Raw genomic sequence first — 25,172 nt, 5'->3', positions numbered from 1 at the left:
TCTGTACACACTGCAAATCAAAGCAAAGCCATGTAAGTGTTTTTCCACACATTTTCAAGAGACAGGGAGGGATGGACCCAGACACCAGTGCAGTCAGGTCTCCTGTGAATGTCTTAAATTTAAAATGTGTGCTCTGTGTACAAAAACTGAGAAAAGTGTGTTTTATTGCAGCAAACGGATCAAGGAAAGAGGCTGTTGAAGATAGACCAGAAGACTAGATTAGAAGTTTCATACAAAGAAGATTAAACTGGAAGTAGTGCCGATGTCGCTTAGGTTGTGAATGTGCACTTTCACAAACAAGCTCCAATTCATGCCAAAGAGGTGCAGCAACTAAACTAGCCTGAAAGGATAATTCTGATTCACTTGAACGTTTTGGCCATTATTTCTGTCAGTTACAATAAAATTAGCTCCTAACGGCTTGTTCCAATCCAAAAGTTCAGCATACTTAACTATTTTATTTGTAAGGTAAAACCGGTGACGGTACCTAAAATGTCTTAATCTATCAGTTTTAGGCCATAATTCTAATACTAACATTTTCTCTTTCAAATTAGCTAAAACATCTTGACTGCTCAAGTTGTTTTGAGCCAGGTGGCCACACCTTCACATCTTAGTGTTGATGAGAACATTGTTATAGGCTCACTGATAACACAACACTGCCTATTTACTGTGCACATCCAACAGACATGGAGCAACATTAGCATTCATTTGGAGTCATATTTCTGGCATCCTGATGAACGTGTCCAAGACAGACTCTCCTTTTAGCTCTGTTTTACTCTCCATCAGCTCCTACGTGCTAAATGCTCCAATATGCTTCTGTTTGGTGCTGGGCAGGTAGCCTACAGTAGTCTCTTCAGTTTTTGCTGAGGAAAAAAGCTGCTGGATAAGGCTAAAAGACACTGGGGAGAGCTGCAAGACTAAACCAAAACAATAAAGTTTCTGGCTGTACATTCAAAACAATGAGCTGAAAGACACTAAAGCAGAGGTTAACTGCAGTCTGGTGATGAGTATCTGAGGGTTTGTGACAACGGATGACATCTTTCCATTTATACAAAGTCATTTGACCCACTGTCCATTTAGAAATATTGATTAGTGCAGCTTTAAATGTTCTGTTCACTGACTTTCCCAAGACAAGACGATGAAAATGTGGTCTAATTCATGCTACTGCCATACTATTCAAATTATGGTAAAAGGGCAACACACAATTTATGTCCTAAACACATGCTGTAGCCAATAGTGAGTTTATGCTAATTTCATAAAATATGACAAGTGTGACATCCCCAGGAGTCACGGACAAGCTTGCTTCTGTACAGCCTGGTTTTTCATACAAAAACAGGGCCGGCTTTGATACCGAGTGCAAATATTGACATCTCCAGGATGGTTTCACTGCGGCCTGGGGTTGAAGGGACGCAGACCTCCCCTGCTCCCAGGCCTGCTCCCCACACCTGCTGTGGTTGACGGACTTATTTACAACAGCACCAGTTGGAAATGTCAGTATGAGGCACAGGCAAGTCAGAGATGCACAGGGCTCATAGGTACACACATACACAGTACATACATATACACACCAACACACTCTCTTCTCTGTTTCATCTCCAGCCCAGGGTTTTTGGGAGTGTGACAGGGGCTGCTTTCTTGGTGAGAACTAGGAGCCATGCCAACAGTCTGTCTGACCTGAGCTTGAATTTCTACGTGAACACACCTACGCACACACAACAACCCAACAAGCTACAAGACCTAACTGACATATTCGATATTTTAAGACATCAATATTGTGCAAAGCCTGACCTGCTTCATTTCTGCGGCAGTTTAGAGTTTCAGAGGCTTCTAATGGATGTGGCGAGAGCAGGTAAAATCCCAGCTAGCTAGACAATACTGAGAGTCAATACCAATCATCAAAAGTCACGCCGGCTACACTGCCGTGTTCACTGGAGAGAAATTACACTAACACAGGATAAAACCTTTTCAGGACGATGACATTTTGTCAAAGCAGATAGAACAGTGTACCATTTACCATCATCAAAGCGTGCTGTACAGAGGAGGCACAGTAAACTCTCTGAGGGCCTGCTATTTTCATGAACCATTTAATGTGGCCTCCAAAGACATTTATATAATTTATCATTCTGAAGCGTCACAGAAAACCCTTTTGCAGTGAGCATGCTAAAAACCCTGGTTGTTTCCTATTTTTTTTCCCCCCTTCCAACTTTGAAGCAAAAAAATAAATCTTTTTTCTGAGGCCTGTTTGAGGAGGGATTCAGTGACCTGAACCTTCTCATGGGGGATCCATATCAGCAGCGCACACACAGGCTGCTCCACTCACAACAAAGTGTGGAGGGTTTGGTTTTTTTTGCCCACCAGTCTGTGTTTGTCATTTTCTGCTTATTTTGGTCACTTTTTTTTGTCTCGCCCAGTCAATAAATCCAGTCAGTAGCTGTAGACCCCAAACAGCTTGCTTCCCCATGCTCCTCTCATTGGAACTGGAGAGAGCCTTTGAACAGGATAAAGAGGACGATTGGACAGAGCAGATGAGGGGCCATGCTGGTAGAGGAAGGGATACATGTCTATGTGACTGCTTTTAAAGGACAGCTTTGCCCCTGGTTGAAATCAAACAGCTAGACATGACTTTTATGTTGTGGCTGACCGTACAGCAAGGGAGCGAAAGGAGTTTTGAGCAGATAACCCCTGTCAATTAGAGAATACTTTGCAATGGCTCGTTCTGAGCCATCATTGCAAGCATGGGGAGATCTCATTTGAAGAGTGCAGAAAGGGGGAAAAAAATCCTGGCAGCCTGAGTGTAGACAGCAGCACAAAGAGGCGATTTGACTGAACAATTATTAGGCCGCACCAGACTTGACTGGTTTGTGTGCACATGGGAAATTCTTTAGCACATGGCAATTAAACACGGGTGGGTTGGGAAGGGCCTTGAACATGACCCAATTTTGACATCAAGAGGTGGCAAGCAGTGCCTTGATGATGTTTTGGTGACTTTTGCGTAACCTGTTTTACAAGCAATTTGCCTCATTTTCAGACTTATTACCCTTCCGTTTTTGGCCTCTGTAATATGGATGCAAAACAGAGATTCATGTAACCCTTTTTTCCGAAACTTTATTTAGTGTGTTGGCATGGGCAGCAAAATGATAGTACAGGATTTTTCAATAACTCATGTAATAGATTACATATATACCATATATTGTATTTTCTATATACAGTATTTCTCTAATGTCTATAGGTTGAAGATGAAGCCACCGCCAGAAGCTCGCTAATTTAGCTGAGAGAAAGATTGGAAACAGGGGAAAACCGCTAGCCTGGCTCTGCCCAAAGGCTTTAAAGCTCACTAATTAACCCACTCTATCTCATTTGTTTAATCTGTACAAAAACAATTTGTTGGTCGAATGAGTGTATCAAACAGACAAACCTTTTCTTTAAGATAATGGTCAAATACACACAATTTCATTGACAACTGCAGTCTAGTTGTCCTTGGCTGGATAGTTTCCTTGCGGCCCTTTCCATGTGATGGCTTTCTTACTGGCAGCCAGAGGTATTTTAAGGGAGGTATTCATCCTGTGCCATAAATATGTCTTGGATTTTTCCCAGATATAATGTGCAATCAACTTCTGTTCCAGATATTTCCATTATCTCTCCAGCAATCTCTCTCCCACTAAGATTAAAAGGATGCACACCCAGAAGATATCAACCAGTTTTGTAAGAGTATACAAACTATAATATATAAAAAAAACTATCAAATTAGTTTTATGTTGAAGACAAATTATCCATCTCAAATTGACTCGTCTGACACCAGATCTGGCGAGGCATTAGCAGTCTTGGTGCGAATGAGGGAAGCCGTTTCCCCACTTCCTCTCATGTTGACTTTGGCTAGCACACGCTAATCCGAGAACAGGCCGGAGGGGAGAAGTCTACCTGGAGCAGAGTGTCAGCAAACTATAAAAGAGAGAAATGTAGTTCGAATCCATTTTTCTTCTCTTATAAGCCCTCAAACCTTGCCCCTTTGCACTTGCAATACATCTTACCCTCCCACCCTGTGCACTTCTCTCAGTGTGCTGCAAGCCAGCATGCAAATAATAAAAACCAAAAACTTGTACAAAAAACTGTCAAATGCTCAATCACTAATCTCCATCCACCTCACCACTTTATATAATGAGTGAATGCACACGTTCTATGTAAGCTTCTTCATAACTAATGTATTCAGCAAAGTCTGCTAGTATAAACATTATGCCCAATGCAGCAGGGCAGTTTTGCAACCTAAAACTCTGCAGCTCTGACCTCTGTCAGCACCACGCACTGCCTCAGGCGGCACCTCTCAGAGGTAGCTTCATATCCGGTCCACTGATTTTGTCTTGCCTTGCCACCACCAGAACAAACACAACCAAGAGGCCACAACCACATACGTCAGTGAATCCAGCACTTCATGGTATTGGAGATTTTAAAGGGTGGTGATGACTTTCAGCCACTTAAGTGTATTCACTCTGACAAAAAAGCCAAAGGATTTTGCAACACTCTCTTTTTCCTCAAACTTCTGGTGCCCAGCTTGATATCAATTCAATTTTGCCAACTTTAAATGCATTCATTTCTGTTTGTGTGGCACATTTTAAAATCTCCTTACCCCATAAACATGGTATTCTTTTTTGCAACACAAACTCAGCTATTAGTCAACTTCTCATATTGTAAGTAAAAAGCTGCCAGGAACCCAAAAAAGAAGAAAAATGATTCAGAACAGTTCAAGGTTGTACAAAATATTATTTCACTAGTTATACAGACACAGCAGGAAAATGTAAGAAATTATCAGCTTGTATCAACATGATAAATAATATAAAGCTGTTAACTTAAATAAAACATGCTCAGTGTATTCACAGATAATCCGACAGACTCCAGAGGGTTAATATCCACTCCATATTAATTGTAATTTTATTAATTACATTCAACTCAGCAATATTTTCTTAAACTGCAACTACATCTAGGGCTAGCAAGATGTAGATTTATGGGTATGACATTCACAAGCAAGAGTGCCTTACCTCCTATGGGACTCAGTGAAACTGATTTAAACCAAAGAAACATTGAGTTATGCCGTGTTATTCCCTGTTCTCGCTCAGACGAAACCTACACCCTCATATTATTGGGACCTGACATTTGCAGTAACGCAGCCAGCTCCTGCCAACTGACCTCCACCTCAAAAAAGCAACTCCAAGTTCATAGGTGGGATAGCCAATAGTGCATGAATGACTGCTTTAAGAATAACAAGTACACGATCAAGTCTATATTACACTGGGGATCTGACTGGAGACCCACACGTGTGCAAGAGTTTCCCTCTCATTTATTATATTACATGAAAGGAAAAAGCATGTCGTAGCTGACAGCAAATGCACACTGAAGCTGAAATCCAAGAGTCAATTTGGGTGTAAGGATGTTTACAAAATGTATTCCTTAAATTGATATTACACATGCATTTGGCACTATGGGAAAGATAAACTAATCTGGTCACCATCTTACCCTGGGCACCAAAAATACTGTGGCAAGTTCTAACTACTGGCATGTCAGGTCATATTTAATCAGCTGAAATGTACGTCATGTAAAGTCATGTCTCTTCTCCATAATTTTTTCCCTATGGCTACTGAATAGCCTCTAATGTTCAACTGTGGTATCTGAGGCAGGGAGAATGCTGGGAAGGTAATTTGTTTTGAAGGTCAAGGGCATGGTGATGGATCCCTACCCATCTTTTGCTGTTTAGCACTGAGAAAGAGATAATTCCTACCGAAAGCACTTCAAATCAGTCATGCTCGCACCCAGTATATCTCCTAAGAAGGAAAGATCACCTATTACCATTTTCTTATCCAGAGACTGACAATAGTGATAACCTTGACTAATCCAGATTAAGTCATAATCACTCAGCGACATGATGGCTTTGCAAAAAGGTCGTCAGTTAATTTTCCCACCAACTCTCACTATGTTTTGCAGGGTATCAGTAAGTTTGGCTATCTTTATCTGCTGCAGCTTCAAACTATGAACATAAGTATTGCCATTCATTTGCACTATACACAGACCCTGGGAATCCAGTGAAAACACTTGGGGGCGTACTTATGAGACAATAAACATTTACTGTGCGCTAAAGGAGCAGGGATGGCTCCAATTAAGCAACTGGTTTACTTAGACTGTGCTCTCTGTGCAGTTTATCTTTGTCAATCAACGGGTGCCACAGGGAGCAATATGTTCCTTCTAGACCACAATCCGAACTGCCAGTCAGTTTATGTGCATTAAACGAAAGCTACAAATAGATAGCATAGTGCCAACAATAGCACATCCAAACATACTTGGACACAATGATGTATTCCAACACTTCCAGTCAGGTGTGTGTCATGTGTAGAATTTCTAGCATGTGTTAAATTTATCCGGTGCATGCTCTACCTGAAACATCCTGCAGCGGACACAGCAGGTGGTAAATGCAATATTCTGTGGGAAATGAATGGCACTCCCAGCTCAAGCCAACATACCAAAATTGTCAATCTTGTTGAGGAAGTTAACTTTGTATTGCAGTAACCAAGTACAGTATAAGAAACCACACAAGATGTGAAACTGCTTGAGATAGTAGCATGCTCATGGGAGGCGGCTCATTAACCTGGATCCAGACAGAGCCTTGCAGGACGTCATGTTGATTGATAGAGAGTCAAGAAGGTTATTACATGTAGGGCAACTGATTGCAACATCTGTGTTTCAGAGCATTATCACCATTACATTACATTCATTTGACAGATGCTTACTACACATAGACAGGCATTAGAAGAAATATGGGGTTTGACATGTTGACTGGAGGAACAGCCAACCCTACAGTTAATGAATGATGTACCACCTGAAGTAAAGCTTCTCCTACAGCTGTACCATTAGCAACATCACCATCACTGTCAGCCACTATGTGCTATAAACTAAATATAAAGTTGAAGCTATATCAGTGCTATGACAAATTTTACAAAGCAGCATGACGCACAAACCTCTGAAACTTCTCAAACGGTCCTCTAAACTTTCCCAAAGTGTGTGAGGACACAGGAGAAGACTTCACAGAGAAGTCCATAGTTGAGATAAAACCCACAGAAAACTAGTAGTCTCTATACTACCACAGTAGGGAATTTAGGTCATTTCCTTAAAAAATACATTAATATAAATTACTAGTACTAGAAAAGATAACACTTCAAAGGCAACTTTTGTGTCTGTGCATCATTTGGATGTTACATTCAGCATAAATGATCAATTGTGCTTTTATTTTTGCAAGGAAAATGTATAAAATATGCATGAGGTATTCTGATTTACAATCTCATAACATTTCCACTCAGTATGCTTGATTCATTAAAACCCAACAGACACCAGTGTATGAACGCACACAAACAACACAGCATGAATCCAGATGAATGGCATTATCAGCTGAGATATTCTTTCTTCACCAGTGTGCAATGGGTGGAAGCATTTCAATGGGATTGTCTTTTGCATAAACACTGAATACTTATCTGAATTCAGCATAATGAGTTTGCACTGAGCCACGCCCCTCTCACTTGCTGTGCCACGCTTGTCTAGCTCTCTGTTTTAGCAATGCACGTTTATCATGTACAATGATGATGGCAGCAGATTTAACACTCAAAATTCTTAGTATTTTTGAGACAGTGGGTCTTTGATTCCAACAGGCTTCTCATCTCTAGTAGATGACCACTGATTTGGCCTGTTAAAAATGACTGTAGCTAGCTGGCTAACTAGCTAATAACTGACTGACTTTTTATTGTTTCCAGCTGACTCAAGGGTCTTAACTATGCAAATGATTGCTACATAAAACAGGACACGCAAACTTTATTGTGTTTTCAGACAGTTTTCTTAAACAGGGTTTTTGCTAATGTAACCCACAAAATGATGTAGTGAGCTAACAATAGCTTTAGAAGTAAGGCAAAGTTACTACAGTGACTGTAGATAGTAAGCTAGTAAACTGGGAATGGATTATAATATCTATAGGTATGTTTTCATTAGTGTATAATTAAATGAATATAGGAATCGTTGTGTTTTCATTATCTCAGAATAAGCCGGGGGTCACCTTCCGTGAAGGCCACCATGTTGAACGGCCATGTTTATCCCAAGAAGGACAAACATAACACTGGCTGTAGAGAGGGCCTTTCACATTCTTCATGAGTTTCGTGGCCACCGTCACACTTCACAGTCTGTTCTCATTCAAAGGTCATTAAATATAGACGTCAGCAGATGCCACTAAATCCTACACACTGGTCCTTTAAGTCATGACAAAGGTTTAACATTACGTCTCTTACTCACAGTTTTACTCTTGTGTTTTGCATTTGGAAAGGTTAAAAAAAAGAGGACACCGCCCTCTAGAGCCTTGAAATACCAAATATCACAAAGCTTGACAGGCCTGCTGTTACGGTTCCTAAGCTAAGATTTTGCAATCATTGTTTGGGGAAAGGGTCAATTATTTCATGAATTCTTATCTCCTACTTACACTTTTACCTTACCGCTGCATGACTAATCTTACAATAACAATAACATAATTGCCATAAAGACTAAGAACAGGCCAAAATACATTATAAAAAAAGTTCTCACAATTCAAAACTGGTTCACGCAGGAACAGCAAAGTAGTACGCTGACAAGCACAGTTCACATCGTCGTACCACAGTGTCCCATATTAGTACCTCCACGTAGGACTTAAAGGACAGAGCATCAGTGCCGTTTATCAAGCTGTCGAAAATTACAATTTAACAAGCCGTCTAGCCTGCTTGGACCATATCAAATGACCGCTCAATTAAATTAAAGTGCATAGGGTTGTCTGTCTCACCACTGGGTTTTCCAGGCCTTAACTGTGGCTTACACAGCTGTTTCTACCCTCTTCTTCATCAGATACAAGGGGAGGGGCCCCTGAAAGCACGACAGTCTGTGCTACTACCAGACCATGAGGCAACTCTCAACATATTAATCTATCTTAACTGACGCAGACGCAGTAGATGCATGTACATTCCCAGGTATGTTAAACTGGAAAATTTTCACTCCCTCCGGACACTGTTTTGTTTATTTGAGCCATATGATTTAATTGCATATTCTAGATAAATTGCATGCTAAAGGGGAAAGAAAAAAAGTACTCAGAAATATTTTGGAAAAATACCATTACATAAGTCTTAATTAGAAAACCGCATTCTACACCATTTTTAATATCACAGCTTGTTGAGAAAATTGAGAATGAATGACTTCAATCCACTTATTTCATGCTCTCTCCCTCTCTTAATTTAGAAAATTAAATTAACCAAACCACAATATCATCAAAACCTTTTGCCACTGGTAATAGATCAAATAACAAAATCCACAGTGAGGGACTGCAGGGTGTCACGCATGGCTGCATGTCTCTGTGGTACTGGCGACTCTACATATGTGATCATTCGCGAGTGTGCATATTTTGTGCTACAGTTGGATCCACGGGTGTGCAACAGCATGTTTGTGAGTGCACATGGGCTCAAATGTTTGCTCGGTGTGTTTATTACCCTCTCAGATCTACAGGATGACTCATATTTCATGTCACATTTAGCACAAGCTTTGAGAAGGAAGAGCCGGCTGGCAAAGTGCAAGTCCCCTGGTGAGTGGTGGTGAGGAGGGGGGCATCGAACAAGCTGACAAGATCTCAAGCAAGACATTCTTGTATCTTAAACTGAACATGAAATGGGACAGTGAAGGGGGGGGAAAACAAGAGAGGGTCCCCCGTAACTGACAAGCCCGCTGGACGTCTAACAGTGTTGGCCCAGTCAACAAGAAACACCAGCAGTCCGATCCAACTGTTTGGACCGTTTTGAGAGTCCAACCTCTCAGTGGCGCCCCAGGGGAGTCTGGGAGCATACATCTGGCCAGCCGCTGGGCAAACCCTGCTTGCCTCCATCACTTTTTCCACTTTGAGAAATCGCCTGAATCCCTGCTGTCTTTGGATAGCTTGAGGGATTGCTTGCTTGTTTTTGCTGAGACTAAAGGGTTTGAAAATTAAAAAGAGGGCACTCCAAAATGTTAGCTAAATGTTTTGCAACCACCGTAAAGAAATGGTCTGAAAGGATTACTACCAATGTTGTGTAGACTGAAATTTGGAAATTAAACAAAAGACAATAAAATCATTTTGTTATTTTAATTCAGAAACGCCAATAAAGGGAATTAATCTAAAAGATGGACTTGTGGTTAGAGACTGTACAAACATTGTTTAGGGATCAGAAAAGGGGGGCAGCATTAAAATTTGTATTTTCGGTTAAGCAAAGGTTTTCTGTCTTTTTGGGAGACCAGGAGTTTTTTTCAACTTTGCCTTGTGAGACGTACTATGTACTATGACATACACAGAGGTCAAACAACCTTTCTCAAAGCACTGATGCCCAATCTGAGAAACACAAAATGTGGATATTATACATTTGTTTGTGATCTCTAGCAAAGAGCAATCTTTACAGCATATTAATCAACACTAGTCAGAGCTGGTGCCTGGGCTGTGATCACACAGTCAGTGCAGTGGTAACATCTATTCATTTAGTAGATCATTCAAAAGTTCAGTTCAAAAGTAGAGTGGAATATTTAGTTAATGGGATGCCATCATCTGTTTGTTGTAAAATCATTTTCACTTCTAATATGAGTATTGATGGGGTACATTGTGAAAATGTCTGTTCTGTAACAATAATACTACTACTAATAATAATAATAGTAAATTGGGATATATCATCTAAATGTACTTTTCCTACATTTTCATACATTAAGTATAATTGTAATGAAATGGGGCTGTTAAAATATTGATAACACTTGGGAGGGTCTTGAATTTTTAAAAACACGACAGAAATGGTTCCACCCCCCTCCCTACACCAATGATTTTCACACACTCCCTTGTTTAGGTTTAGGACCAAAATGACAAATTACTTCTTGTCAAGGTAAGCTGTTTTTGGACTTAAGAACTGAACATAACATGGAACAGTCCTAAGCTAATGCTACCCTCAGTCTGTGGACTTAGACTAAATGATGCATACACACATTAAATAAACAGACTCTGCAAACACCATTCATGCATTGTTTATTCAATTAAAGACATCTTTTTAGGGATGCCCATGAATGGTGGCAAGACCATGTTAACCATAGTTTGCATGTCAGGCGCACGTTGGCAAAATTATAGCTTCCTGCCGTGGCATGTCCCAATGATTTTTTTTTTTTTTCGTTTTATTTGTAGTGCCTGTTCTTATTAGGCTGATGGAGTACAGACTAGCAGCATCTGTGCCCCTCACCCCCTATCCTCCATGCCTGCTAGGGCTGGGAGGCCTGGGGCACAAAGCCACAGGCGGTGGGGGGGAGGGGGGGTGGAGCGTGTGGGGAGCGCCTCAGGGGTTCCTAGTTCTCTTTGCTTGTCTGGAGCCCAGAATTTCCATGACACGGGTGAACACTGGCATCATCGTGCTTTATACTGGTGATTTGAAATTGACGACAGACACAGGAAAATCATTCTTACATTCAAAACGAATGAAATAAAAATAGTTTTTCATGGAGACAGGCATTGGGGGGCTAAATTGCATTCTAAATCAGAGAGCAATATAATGTATTTTGTATTTGACATTCTGCTAGCATTATGCCAATAATAATTAACAGGAAATACTGACTATATATCAAAAGTTTCATCTAGAGAGCTTCAATAAGACAGGCTGGTAAAAGAAATACAATATATCAGAGGTCTGTTGGATTTTGTGGCCTCCAGCAGTGTAGTTTCAGATGGCAACTCCCTCGTTTCTTCCTTCCCTTCTAAGCACAAAAGAGAAACTATGGTGGCCGTGAAACGCGCAGAAACACAGAGGCATGTTGAAAGCCTTTTTCTTCTTCATAAAATAAAAGATTTGAAGTAGTATTTTAAATCCTGCATTGCTTACATTCATCTTTACAAGATTCTTCATTGCCTTTGTTGCTACATTTCAACATATCTTGGCATATCACCTGTAGGTCAGAGGAATAACTTGAAATCATTGGCAGGAATATGATTCACATGACATGTGCATTTGCATGAGATAACCAAAACGGGGACCCACTCATAGAAAAAACAGCTCCATAGCGCTACTAGAGGTCAGAGTACACAGAAGAAAATCCTTGAACATTGCAGTTGACCTTCCAGTCACAGAAAATCACCATATTGAACAGTAGACCAGCTGTTCCACATGGGTGTCACATTAGAAAAGGCCCCCCTTGTCTATTAAAGTCCCTTTGAATATTGGTGGGTCAGGGATGAGTATGTGGGCTGGTGAAGGGAAGGGTGAACTTAAGCAATCACAAAGGAGACTTCAGTAGGAAGATGACTAGAACTTTAAACGCAGTGTCAGAGGGCACCCAGCAGATGAGGCACCAAGTTTGTGAGCCATCTTTTGTGGAGGATTTGCCACCCAGCTTTGACAGAGGAGCACTGGATCCCGGGACACAGAGCATCAAAGGGAACCAACAGCAGTGATTGCCCCATCTGCACTGGAGGTTACGGGGCAATGTTGTATCACCAACACCAAAGGGCCCCCCTTGAAGGTGCAGACACTGAGATACACACCAGGCCTGCCTAAGTGATGACACTTAATAATTTTCCTCAATATTTAAACAACAAATTAGCCTCCACGCAGGATGAAGAGAAAGAATCTACATGAGCAAACAACAAAAAGTATACACCGCAAAGAACACTGTCTCAGACCTCCCTGAAATAACATGCCTGAGTAGATACATGGAGGGCCAAGAAAAGTTTTAATGCAGCACGTCCAACAGGAAAATCATTCAACTGTCATCACACAACTTGGGTGACATCCATTGACAAAGAGCTTATTGAAGCCAGACACAAAACCACACTAGAATAATGCTCCACCTTTAACAGTTTGAATCTCTTTGTCCAACTTTATGCTTTGATGACGCAGAAAGTGCAATGAATCCTAAAGGGAAAGCATTAATTTTATTATAAAAACAGCCTATTTTAGGAGCAAATGCCTCTCAAATAAAAAAAGGGAGACAATTGTTTTATTCAATTGTGGGGTGTGCCGTTATGTTGTGGTGATGGAAACCCCTTCATTAAACTCCAAGTAGTAACTGCAGCAGCAGCCAAGACAGGATCTCCAAGCTTTCTATTTTATTCCACACGAAATGACGATTGAGGATCACTGCCAGGAAATGTTCAAGGACACGTGAGATGAACCATTAGGCACGAGCATTTCGATTGCCCTCCATCCTTTTGGCCCCGTCTTCATTCTTCCAGCCTGAGGTACTTCAATCTCCAACGGAGTGCTGTTGTGACATCGCTCATATAAAAATCATGTCATCTCCTCTCCATTCAGAGTGTCCCCTCCGGTTAATGTATAGTAAAAAGGAGAAAAAGTGTGCCACCCTTTCAAACCCCACAGTCATTACTAGTGCTTTCAGCTGGCATGCCTCATCATCTCCCATAAAAACTGCTGTGTCAAAGGTATAAAGAGACCATCTGTGCCATTTCCAGCATCCTGCCCTTTATAATAAACCTTGTGTGAGAATTGAAAATTAGGGCAAATGCACCACTTCTGATGATTCATTATGATAAATCACGTCATGTTAATTTATTGGGACTGATGTAAAATCTGAGCCCAGCTTTTTATGCATAAAACAATCCCTGGAAGATGTTATTCACTAGAGTACATTGTGCTCATGATGTACATGTAGATGCCCTGTTAAGCAATTTAGCAGCAATCAAATTCATAATTGCCCATTCACTGTTGCCTTCAGGCGAGGCTTCCGAGACTCCATCTTTCGTCTCCGGCCTCACTTGCTCACAAAGGCCGCCTAACCTGACTCACCTAACCAAAAGCAGCTGGCCGCAGTGGCTACCTGGAAGTCTGCTTAGCTTTACCTAGCACTCAGTAATTACATGGCCATTAGGGCACCTCCCAGCACCAAACCACACAGAGGGCTAAATTCAAAATCTGTCAGTGATTAATTACCAGTTGCCCACTGAGTTGAGGATATCTAAAGGGATTGGCACAACTGTAATTGTATCATGCCACTGGGATTACACACTTTGTGAGGCGGAAAGGGGGAGTGCAACCCAGCTCGGCCACGAGGAGTTGAAAAGGATTGATTAGGTTGAGTTTTTGTGGGCTGTGTGTGTGTGTGTTTAGTTTTGATTCTGCTTAAGTGATTCAAATCTGGACTTGACAGAGCAAGCCAAACAGCTATTGCTGCATCTGCTTCTGGTTTTATTTCAAAATCTTCAGACGTAACAGCCAACTGATATGACCCCCTGCTGCCCCTTTGCCCTTGACAACCAGCGTTGGGTGTTTAGTGGGGAAAACAAAGTTCCGCACATTACAGGTTGTATGGTTCTGTTTTCTCAAGAGCACTTTGGCTGGTGTTTAGCTGCCAGGCTTTTTGAAGCGTTAACATCAAGAAATGCTGCAGAGTGGGGAAAAGGGGATGCAGGGGAGAGGGAGGGTTTGAGGCGTTCGGGTGAGTAAACAGGGAAAGAGCACAGCACCAGTGCTTGCTGACTGCACATTTTATTATAGTCCCATTAAACAACAGGCCCCACTTGGAATGCAGATCCCAGGGGAGGAGAAGGTACACAAAAAAATTAAAATGAAAACTTCCCGCCAATGCTGAAACAATTATAAGGAGACCCGGTTCACAGTGTGGCACACAGAGTGGGTGTGACTCCAGAGACTTCAAACCAACTTAGTTTAGTTTGTTTTTCCCCCTAAACCCAAGTTTTTTATACATTAAATTTATGGTGTAAACGTTTTTCAAACTCAGGGGGCAGTCCAGAAAAACTGAAGATGAAAATGTGGAACGGAATCCCTTCTTAAAAAGATATACCCCACCCATTTAACCTTGCACTTCTATAACATTGTCAGACTCACAATGACAGTGAGTGCAACAATGGAGGAAAAAAAGTATCAATTTGTGTGTGTTATGCCAGTAGTAATGTAGCCTCAAGCTGCTAGCCTTAAGAAGAGATAAAGAGTGGGCTATGGAGGTCTGGTAAGCTCACTTCTAAAGCTAAAAGTCAAGGGATCAGCAAAATTGCTCCTATTTGCTCCCCACTGAAGGGAAAAATGTCTGAATCAAATTTCATGCAAATCCATCCAATAATTGTTGAGATATTTCACTGCGAACCAAAAATCTCAACCTCTTAGTGGCTCTGGAGAAAAAGTCAGGGCATCATCGATCTAGAGCTAGAGATATTTCACTAACACAACAAAAATGTCAACTTCATGGTGACACTAAAGTCAGTAGGATCCACTTTCTGTAACACATTTCATGACAATCCATCCAAATGTTGTCGAGACATTTAACTAAAAACATACATTTCAACATGCTGTTGGTGCAAGCCGAATAGGTCCGGGATCACCAAAGTCAGCGTTAATCCTCTGAAGACCACGAATCTCTGCACAAAATTCACGGCAATCCATCCAAAGTACTTGTTGAGATATTTCAGTCTGGCCCAAAGCGGCCCAACCAACATTGCCATCCCTAGAGCCGGAACAATCTCAGGTTCAGCCCAAGTGTGAAAATGCTTTTAGTCCTGAAAACTGAGCGCTAAACCAGACACTGTTTGAATGACAAATGGCACCATAAAAAAACTTCACCTTCATTAACCAAGAATTACATCAGCATGAGCAAAATATACTTTAAGTTTATGACAGACTCTCTTTGATAAAGATGGTACAAACTTCCTCTGATTCAGAAGCAACCTATAAAACATCCTGGAGCTATGGACCATTGCTCTGTCTTTGCAACCACTCCATCTTCTTTGACAGCAATAAAGTGAAGACTGTGAAAAGCACATTACGGTCCTCCCCTCTAAGAAAAAAAAAAAAAAGCCACATCTGAGCCAGGGGCTGTCTTCTAGACAGAAGAGAGAATAAATATTGAGTGAACCCATTCAGCATTCATTTGCTATGAGGATATTTGGCCTGAAAAAGCCCACTCCGAAGCATTAACAAAGTTGCATGTGTAATACACTTACACTGCATTAACATCAACATTAGGCTACAGATTCTTCAAAGAATACTGATGATATATGTGTTTTGTTTGTAACCATAGTTAAAAAAAAAAAAAAAACTACGGGATGTGTACTGTACATGAAAAAAAAAAATCTAATCAAATTTGTGAGTGCCAGTTTTCCGAGATCCAGCTCAGTGCCGCCTCGGTCTTAGCGTCGTTGCGCTTCATTTGATGTGAAATGTTTTCATTGTTTTATTTCTGCCCTTTACAGAAATGTGGTGGGAGAAAATAAATAGAAGACATATGATAGGGATGGAGAACAGAGAGCAGCATGATTGTGAGAGTCTCATTATGGTTAATACTTCCAGTACTTTTGGCTCAGTAATTCAGGCATTCCCACTCTGCAGATGAGTCATTCGCAAATTGATAAACCACTTGTTAAAACTGAAAAGAAATTGAGCCATTCATTTAGGATTATGACTTTCATCAGTCTTGTTTCTTCTCTCACCCATGTCTGATTCTGATAGATGTAATAATCCTGTATGTATCTGATAGGGGGAATCTCTTTGTTTTAAAGGAGAAGTCAGAGGTCAGAGACAACAACAGAACACTCGCCACCTTTAGGAAGGATTCAGCCTCCTGCCCAAGGACACATCAGTCCTGCTGCACAGATGCTCCCAGACACCTCGACTGTCCATCCAAAACTGCAACCACAAGCCTACTCTGCACAATGTCACAACGAAGGCTTTTCCAGAGAGGTCACCTACAGTATGTTCACACTTACTGTATCACATTTCCAGCTGGAGCCGTGATCCGGACAAACCCCTTTTTATCAAACAAACAGAGAAAAAGTAGCGAAAATATGTCAGTTTCCTGCAGGATGTAGTCTACTACTGTAGTGGTTCAGCGGTGTAGTTACACGGAGTGCAGTCTGCCAGAAACAAGCATAACATTCACATCTGCCTCAACGAGAGTTCTTGGAAATGCTACTGCCATGCACAGTGACATGTTATTTATAAAGGTGAGATATTAAACTTCATTCTGATTTCAAGGACTCCTTTTATCACCACTGACAGGGGTTGAGAATCCTGTTAGACAAACCTTTGGTATTCTAAAAACGCATGATTGTCAGTCACCTTGTAAGAACATTTCACATGAAAAAAGCACAAAACGCAGTGAGCAAACACTTCAATAAAGAAGAAGAAAGAAGTAAGAGATGCAGATATCTTTGCTGTCCTGTGAAAACCATGTATCTGCAAAATGTCAACTTTTTATGAGCTCAGAAATACATTCCTGTTTTCAGCAAGAAGTAGGGTACACTTAATCCTTCAGTTTATCTGAGTAAGTTTAAATCATCACAACTGGAGATACGTGGTTTTCATTCAACAGAGACGGTATGCAACTCCTACATCGGAATGAATGAAATCATGCTATTAAATGCAATAAATGGAGATGAAAGACCTTAATCTGCTTTGCATCCACAACCCAACATCGAGAAAACATTCGTAATGTACTGAAATTTTAAACTGCACCGCCATCTGAACTTTACATTAGAATTTGATTCTAGCTTATGTGGTGGCAATTTTGTATCCATATTGCCAGAACATGCAGGGTTCTTTAAAACCTTTACTGGAGCTTTCCATCACATACTTAGAAGGAGCATTGATTGTTTTCTCTGACAGCAATGCCCCCGACCTTGACTCCATCCCAAAATGATCAGAATGCTGACCCATGCTGGAGGAATAAATGTTTCCATCTACTGGTGGGAAATGTGAATTTCAAGAGGCTTTTTTTTCTCTCTCTCTCTCCCTCCAAGTGGACAAGTGAGCAGGCAGCATCACAAGTCAAACAACCTCTCAGCACCTCTATGTATAGACCACTGTTAAATACCTTTCTTTCTGTTAAGTGTAATGGCCGGTCAGCTGTTTGCATCCCTCACAGCAGATCTCCTCCCCAAACTATCATCACTATTCAGGCAAACTGTCATGTGTCATCGGTTTCAATGAAATAAACTAAAGGACCTGTTCAGAAAGCTTCCATTCATTCTTACAACACAAACAGGCTGGTGTGTGCAGAATCCAGAGTCTTAAACACCAACAGACAACCACATGTCCAGAAAGAACTGGGAAAAGTAGTTTTATTTTTTACCTGGAGGGCAGTTGCATTCAGGTGATGCTTGTCTGGCAGTCCGGATCTTGACAAAATGTTCATAAGAGCGCTGAAATAGGAAAAGAATGGCATTTTCATTCATATGCACATGATGCTTTCAACAAAATCTAAGTATGTGAGAATGATTTCTGTGAGGCTGTCCACTGCTAGTGTCAATCAAGTGGCTAAAAACAATGAACTCAAGGAAGACAAGAGCCACAATCTTACCTGAGAGAGCAGCTCATCCACTCTTTGTTCAATCAGTGAATTAAAAGCATCCATGGAGTAGCCAGGGGCGCGGATAAAGGTGTGCTCGCCATTCCCACTCTCCAAATCCACAACCCGGTTCTTGATATCAGCTGCGTTAATGCTCAGAAGAATGCAAAAGGCGATGGATGCCACTGAACATAAAGACGAGATTATGTTCAGCACTGTTGTGCGGTAACACTGTCGCTTCTGGGGCGCCACTTCTTTCTCCATTTTTTCCACGCACTTGGATGCTCCTCTTGCCTCCGCGATCTCCATTTAACTACAACTACACGCGCTGTTGGGAGCAAAACTGCATCTGGCGCCGAGTCACGAATTTATGGCACACTGTTCTGTATCTCTCTCTCTCTCTCTCTCTCTGTGTGTGTGTGTGTGTGTGTGTGTGTGTGTGTGTGTGTGTGTGTGTGTGTGTGTGTGTGTGTGTGTGTGTGTGTGTGTGTGTGTGTGTGTGTGTGTCTGCGAGGCGGCGTTCACGTCCAGTGACTTTGTGGTGACAGCGACAGATAGATGAGTGGATCTCCACTCCAGCAGCCAAACGCGAGTAAACCTGTGTGACGGCGTGTTGTCGCTCCTGCAAACTTGTTGCACGGAGCCTCGCACAGAAGTCTGCTGCAGAGGAAATTGCTATTATGCACAATAAAGTCGAAAGAGAGACTGGGGAAATGGAAGTCGGCGCGCATGTAGTGGAGACAGCGTTTACCACTCGGAGCTTTTCCACAGCGCAGGCATGCTCCCCCTCATTACGGCAACAACACGCCTCCAATCTGTCCTGACTGATTAACATAATTTATTGACCCGCTCCTTTTGCGCTCTCGCAGTGGAGCGCATTGCCATTAGTTGATATAAAGTGCAGTTATATTGTATTCCCGCCAGTTATAGAACAACGCGGCGCTGCGTAAAGAGCCAATTAGTACTTACATTTTCAAAAAAATGTGGTTTACTGCAAGACAGCAAATACGTTTAAGATAATAAATCTTTCATGGAGTTATCGTGTTGTTTAAAATTCACTATGTAACTATATAAAAACTGTATTTTTCTGCAGCCAATTTATGGCAGCGCTAACATGTTTTTTTGGGCCAGGGCGCTGCGTAAAAACGCACGAAAATATCTCTTTCTGAGGTTTGGGTGGATAGAAGCACTCACTAAACTGTCCAAATGTGGGAGAATAGCACATCTTATTGATTGATGATGTTCAATAGACATCATGTGGAGAGAAGAGAGTCACAGAGAGCCCATCACCAGCGCTCAAGCAGAGCCCCACAGTCTGTGTCCCCTCTGTACTGTTTGGTGCCTTGAATTCTGATGGCAGACAATGCACACAGACCATCAGTGATTCACATTACATGAAAAAAAAAGGGGGGGTAAGGAAAAAATCATTTTGAGAAAGTCCTGCAGGGTTCAGAACTAAAGCACTGACAGAAATGAAGAATGCATCTACACATTTTTGCCCTTTGCATCAACTCTAATCCACATTATAGCTGCACAGTGTGCATGAATGGCAATGATAATCAAATGTATCACTAGGCTTTGGCTCAACCTCCTGGCTTACATAAGAATCAATACAACAAGTGTTCTCTCTGTTAATGCATCAGTGCTGAAGGCTGCGATCTGAATTTAATGTGCAGGCTGCTAGTTTTAAGATATATTTAATTAACAGCAATATCAACATCTGTCCCTCTACACCCATTTCAAGATGGCTAAATGTATTTCTGAGTGACTCTGATGACACTGAATAGAGAAGTCATTTTTTCATTATGCAGCCAAAAAGGACTTCAAATATCCATAAACCTCTGCAGACTACTTATTCTGGTGTTCTTCTTTTCCAGCGTTTTTGCATTTTAATGCTTCTCTGTGAAACTATATCTTCACTCAAAATCACTCAGGATGAAGGATACGGGTGCACAGAGGTCTGAGTTATCTGACTCATCCAAATGTCCTCCATATAACCAAGTGCATTCTACTGGAATAATTTGATTTCTAAATTAGCTCTTAATAGTTTTACATTCCTAAACTTCAAGTTCATTTCAGCACTTTCACATGGGCCAAGTCTATTATGCTAATGCTAAAATCAGACATCATAATCTCTCTGGCATTTGGTAATTTGGAACAGTTAAACTACCAGGATGACTAATGGAAATGAACATTTTTCAGGTGGGGGAGATGCTGTCAAATGCCACATCCAGTGGAAGAACATGTCCACAAAGGAACACACAGCCTCTCAAGAGAACTATTGTTTGCATTGTTTGTGTCAGAATCAAATGAACACAAGCAGTCCTACAGCACTTTAAATTAATTAGTTACCAAGTTCAGCATTCACATTATTGTTTTGTTGCATAATCTGCAGGCTTGGAGTGCAAAACCTCTACCCATAATGCTTCATGTAATGAGAGATAGAGGTGATAATTGCACACAGGAGATTATTATTATTATCATTATTATTATTATTATTATTATTATCTTACCTGATTAGGCCTCTTCAGGTAAAAGACTGTTTGATTGACATCTCCCTCAGTCTCCTATTAGCTTTGTGGCAGCTGTTAGGGTGGGACAAGTTTCCCTTTTATAATTCTTATTCTTCAACCTGAGCAGCCAGAATAACTGAAAACACCTGTGTGCGTGCAAGTGCAGGGCTTTATTTAAACACATATGTCCAGTTCTTGTATTTCATTTTGACTATGTAACTTTATAAATGTGACCTAACCTAGTTACCAATGTGCCTTTAACTTACAGGTACTTTGAACATAAATCCAATTCTGATGTTGTTCTCACAGTTCCTTAACTTAATATGCTGAGCTGTGTTTTGTTATTATTTAAATAATTAGTTAATTCCTTTACAGAACTAGTGTGTCAGAATTTCCCATGAATTTGAAAGTCTATGGTTGCATCTGGTCTAAATGCTGCTTCAGAGACCTCTCCACCCTGCAAATAATACAGTTCAATAAGAAACACTAAATATTTAATGTTATGAGAATTACATTAACCAGAGTGCTGAATATCAGAACAAAATACTAAAATGTAAGTCTACAGATATCAGTAACTAGGCCAGTTGTCAATGTGAACCTTCCTGTTTGTAAAACCAGACATTTTCTCAGATATTGTGGTGTACAAATATGTACAGATTATCAAGAGTTTGCTATCTTTAAAAAAATTCAAAGGAAATCATCATCATATTTAATTCCTCATGACTAATTTTTCTTTTAGATAATTGTTTTCTTCTTTATTTTCATGTGTATTGTCTGCTGATTGGTGCTGCATTCTTCTGCTCATTTTGTGCATTTCTTATTGTGGTTTATGTATTTGTTGAGTCATTATCTTTCTTGTTTTCTAAATTAAGGGGAGGTCCATTGTATAGGCCTATGTCCTCTTGACCTCTCCGGCCATCTGTTCTGGTTTTCTGCTGTTGTCTGCAAATAAAAAAAGCTAATTTACTGTAATAGAATAATAATAATAATAATATGCTTTAACTCAAGTTCTGTTTTAAGCTACTCCCAGTTTGCAGCAAATGTTTTGTTAAAAAACTGTCAAATCTATTATTATTATTACTAATTAAACTATTTCTGTAAATGTAGGTGACACAAGAGAACTGAAAGTGGAATTGTCACAGCCTAATGTGGACCTAATGGTCTTTCTAGATTACTTTTTTTTTTAAAGCTTTGGACGCCATCTAGTGGACAAACACAGCAATGCCGTTGATTTTGAGGATTCAATAATCCATAATTGAACATTTGTGCGTGGCAGAATGCCCATGAGTACATCCGGTGAAATGAGTATTTCACAAGGTCACAGTTGTGCTGTGTGTGTGTGTGTGCGTGTTTGTGTGTGTTGATCCTCTCTCTCTTTTCCCCACTTTTTTTTTTTTGGACATGACTACAAAGTGACAGATGGACCAAGTCACGTTGCAAAATGCACGACCCGTCTGCGCCTTGCATATTCAGCATAATAAAAAAAGAAACATAATCTCGCGTAGGCTGAAAGTCTAACGCCATCTGATTTCAAAAGGGGACACACACACACACACACACACACACACACACACACAGGACTCTGTATCTTTCAAAAGTAGCTGCTCCTCTGTATGTAACGTCAGGGTTTGGAATCCTCTTTACGCGCAAAAAAAAGCGCATCATCACGAGCTGCGTCCTCTCCTTGACGACCAGCCTGCATCAGAGTGTCATCCACTCTGTTTATTTTTAGAAGCTCTCGGCCGCTGCGTGCTACCCTCGTTCAACACACACCCCATGCTCCTCCGGTCAATAATTCATATGCCGTAGGCCTGCAGCGAAGAGTCACAGAGCAGGCTGCCACAACTCCGAGCCACAGGACGCCAAAAAAAGCGCACAGGGTGCACCGCCCGAAGAGCGATGCACCCCAAAACTAAAAGGCAGCAAAACGGCATCCAGCAAGACCCATCTACGAGGTGAGGGTCATGCATTTATGAGGTTTTCTTCATGAGAGAGCAATTTTGGATGGGCTGTGCTGAGAAAACACAAAATACTAGCTTGTATTTTTTCAAATTTTACATTATTTTTAAGGGGAATTATGTGACCTGAAGTTTGGAGGATGTTTGTTTTGATATGTCTGCAATAATGTGAGCAGGGCTGACTCCTGCAGGGGTTTTATGCTGATTCTGTATGTTGTAAAAGTGATTTGTCTTTGTGGACAGGTAGAAAGTTGGCACCAAAACAAGCACCTAAAATGTTGGTGAACATGTTATTTTACCTGACAATCCCCATGACAGCACTCAGATCTTGCTTTTTATCTTCCATTTTGAATTTGACTGGTTTTTAATGGTTTGTATTACTTATAAGGGTTAAAGCACAACTCCCTTGTTGTTCAAAGTGTCATAAACCTGCCTTGTGTTGATGTCCAGGAAGCAGCCCGGCCCTCAGAGAGCCAAGACACGGGCGACCATGACCACAGAGTATCAGGACAGGTTCCTTGCCCCAAGCTGCCACACCACCGTCGTCTTAACGTCAAAACTGAAAGACCCTTACCACCCGCTGAAGGGGACGAGTGCCGATGTGGCCACTTTCAAGTAAGATCAAAAGTTTCTGTCTCTTCTCACCTTTTCCCACTTGTGAGGTGCAGCTGGCCCTCTATACACCTCAACCCTACCTGTTGACAAAAAAAATGTAAAGGAGAAATGGCTCATCTCGCACCATTAACATGTTTCAGGTCATACTATGTGACCCACAAATGGACAAAGCATCCACCAAAGGCCCCACAGCCATCTATGCCACCCAAAACCCACCAAAGATGCAGCAGTGCCCCGCACAATCCCCAACAAAATCCTCTACACTTAGTGACAAACCAGATGGCATCCACAGTGGAGGACTACACATCAGTGTATAAAAGTAAGCAATCTGAGTCCTATATTGCAGAAATATAAAATGACAAATATATGCATAATGATTGAAATACACCCTTACTCTCTTCTTGTTTTCAGATGATTTCCGAGCATGGAAAACAACCAAGCGCCAGCCCTTTAAGCTACCTGACAGCTTGAAAGTCAACCAAGGATTAGTTGCCACAAAAGCTTCCAAAGATGGTCGCTCCCAGAAACATTCTGTGCAAGTTGCAGCGGACTCTAAGCCTGTCCCCGAAGAACCACCACAACCTTTTGAAAGCATCACCAGCTACAGATCAGATTATGTCACCCACCCAATACAGCCCAGGACTCGCAGGCAGAAGCCCGTGCAGGAACCTAACAGAGGTCTGCCAATGGAGCGAGTGTCCTCGAAGCCAAAGGGACCTTGGGACATACATCAACAGATTTTTGATGAAGCCAGTGAGTTCTTCCAGCAATTCAAGAACTGGTCCCTTGAAACCAAGTTCCGTGGTCAAGGTAAAGCCAAAGGGCCCAGCCCACCAGCAGAACACGACAAGTTCCTCTCCACCACACACGCAGACTACACGGCTAAGCAGTGCCAGCGTACCAAACCAATCCTGCCATCTATGCAAAGCAACGAGAAAAGCAAGGAGCCCTTTCAAGCAACGACTACCATGAACGAGGACTACAAAACTTGGGACATACCGCGACGCTTCCCCACTGTCCAAGAAAATATGGACTGGCCCAAGAGAACAACCTTTTCAATCATTACACCTAAGCCTGCTGAGAGCAAAACAAACCCAAAGCCTTTCAGCCATTCTCCCAAATTGAACGAGACTGCAGGCTGTGATTCCAACTGTAATGTCACCCACAACCCTCCATGCCCCGCTGAGAATGGAGCATTTTCTGGCTTTGAATGCATCTCCAACGGGACTGAAGAATCCAGGAGGTACTGGTCCACCTCTCTGGATAAAGGAGTGACTTGGTCCGATAGTAACATTTGTGAGGCACCATCCGAGGAACACCAAATCAAATGCATGGTTTCTAGCAGAAGCTAAACGCTTCCTAGAGACCAGGCTGATGATAAGATGTGGTGCTGCCACAGATTGCTTCAGGTACTTTCTACCTTTACATCAATAAAAGCCATAAATAGAACTGAGATTATGTAACGACAGCTATTTTTGTACAAGTAAGCACCTCACTGATACTCCGCAGCACATTTCATTTTCAGTATTATGTAATCTATTAAATTGAAGTCAATTCATATTGAGTCTGGGAAACAAGTTAGATAGCTTAGAGGCTTCAAAAGCATAATCTGGACCCAATGTCTCACTTTTTAACGGCAATAACTTATAGTACTATTTGGGCACGAGTCGAGTACATGAAGGCTGCTGCCTATGATTCCTGTTTTAACACAATCTTTATAAGAAGCACAAGTGTGTTATACATATCA

At 41.3% G+C, this 25,172-nt stretch overlaps 2 protein-coding genes across 2 annotated transcripts in view; one reads left to right on the top strand and one right to left on the bottom strand.

The window, feature by feature from the left end:
* The window catches only part of LOC127379521 (collagen alpha-1(XXV) chain), a 145,428-nt gene extending 126,339 nt beyond the window's left edge, over positions 1–19,089 (bottom strand). Inside the window, exons 1-2 of the mRNA XM_051429217.1 lie at positions 18,352–19,089; positions 18,124–18,193 (exon numbers count right to left, since the gene is read on the bottom strand). Of these exons, the coding sequence (XP_051285177.1) occupies positions 18,124–18,193; positions 18,352–18,648 (367 nt within the window). The 5' untranslated portion in view covers positions 18,649–19,089. The remainder of the gene's footprint in view (positions 1–18,123; positions 18,194–18,351) is intronic.
* A 3,346-nt stretch (positions 19,090–22,435) lies between these two features.
* On the top strand, positions 22,436–24,878 carry saxo2 (stabilizer of axonemal microtubules 2). Its single transcript, XM_051429232.1, has 4 exons — positions 22,436–22,807; positions 23,261–23,425; positions 23,566–23,744; positions 23,837–24,878. The coding sequence occupies exons 1-4, from the start codon at positions 22,752–22,754 to the stop codon at positions 24,775–24,777; spliced, it is 1,341 nt and encodes a 446-aa protein (XP_051285192.1). The 5' UTR covers positions 22,436–22,751; the 3' UTR covers positions 24,778–24,878.
* Positions 24,879–25,172: the final 294 nt, after the last annotated feature.

Source organism: Dicentrarchus labrax, unplaced genomic scaffold (assembly GCF_905237075.1).
Source record: "Dicentrarchus labrax unplaced genomic scaffold, dlabrax2021, whole genome shotgun sequence".
In the NCBI taxonomy this organism is placed as follows: Eukaryota; Metazoa; Chordata; class Actinopteri; family Moronidae; genus Dicentrarchus; species Dicentrarchus labrax.
This window is presented reverse-complemented; position numbering and strand designations above follow the sequence as displayed.

What these genes read in the sequence shown, in the direction of transcription:
- saxo2 (XM_051429232.1), top strand. Translation starts at nt 22,752, where the DNA reads ATGCACCCCAAAACTAAAAGGCAGCAAAACGGCATCCAGCAAGACCCA. An exon ending in GCCGATGTGGCCACTTTCAA is followed by an intron (nt 23,426 to 23,565) that starts GTAAGATCAAAA and finishes AACATGTTTCAG; the next exon opens with GTCATACTATGTGACCCACA. An exon ending in CTACACATCAGTGTATAAAA is followed by an intron (nt 23,745 to 23,836) that starts GTAAGCAATCTG and finishes TCTTGTTTTCAG; the next exon opens with ATGATTTCCGAGCATGGAAA.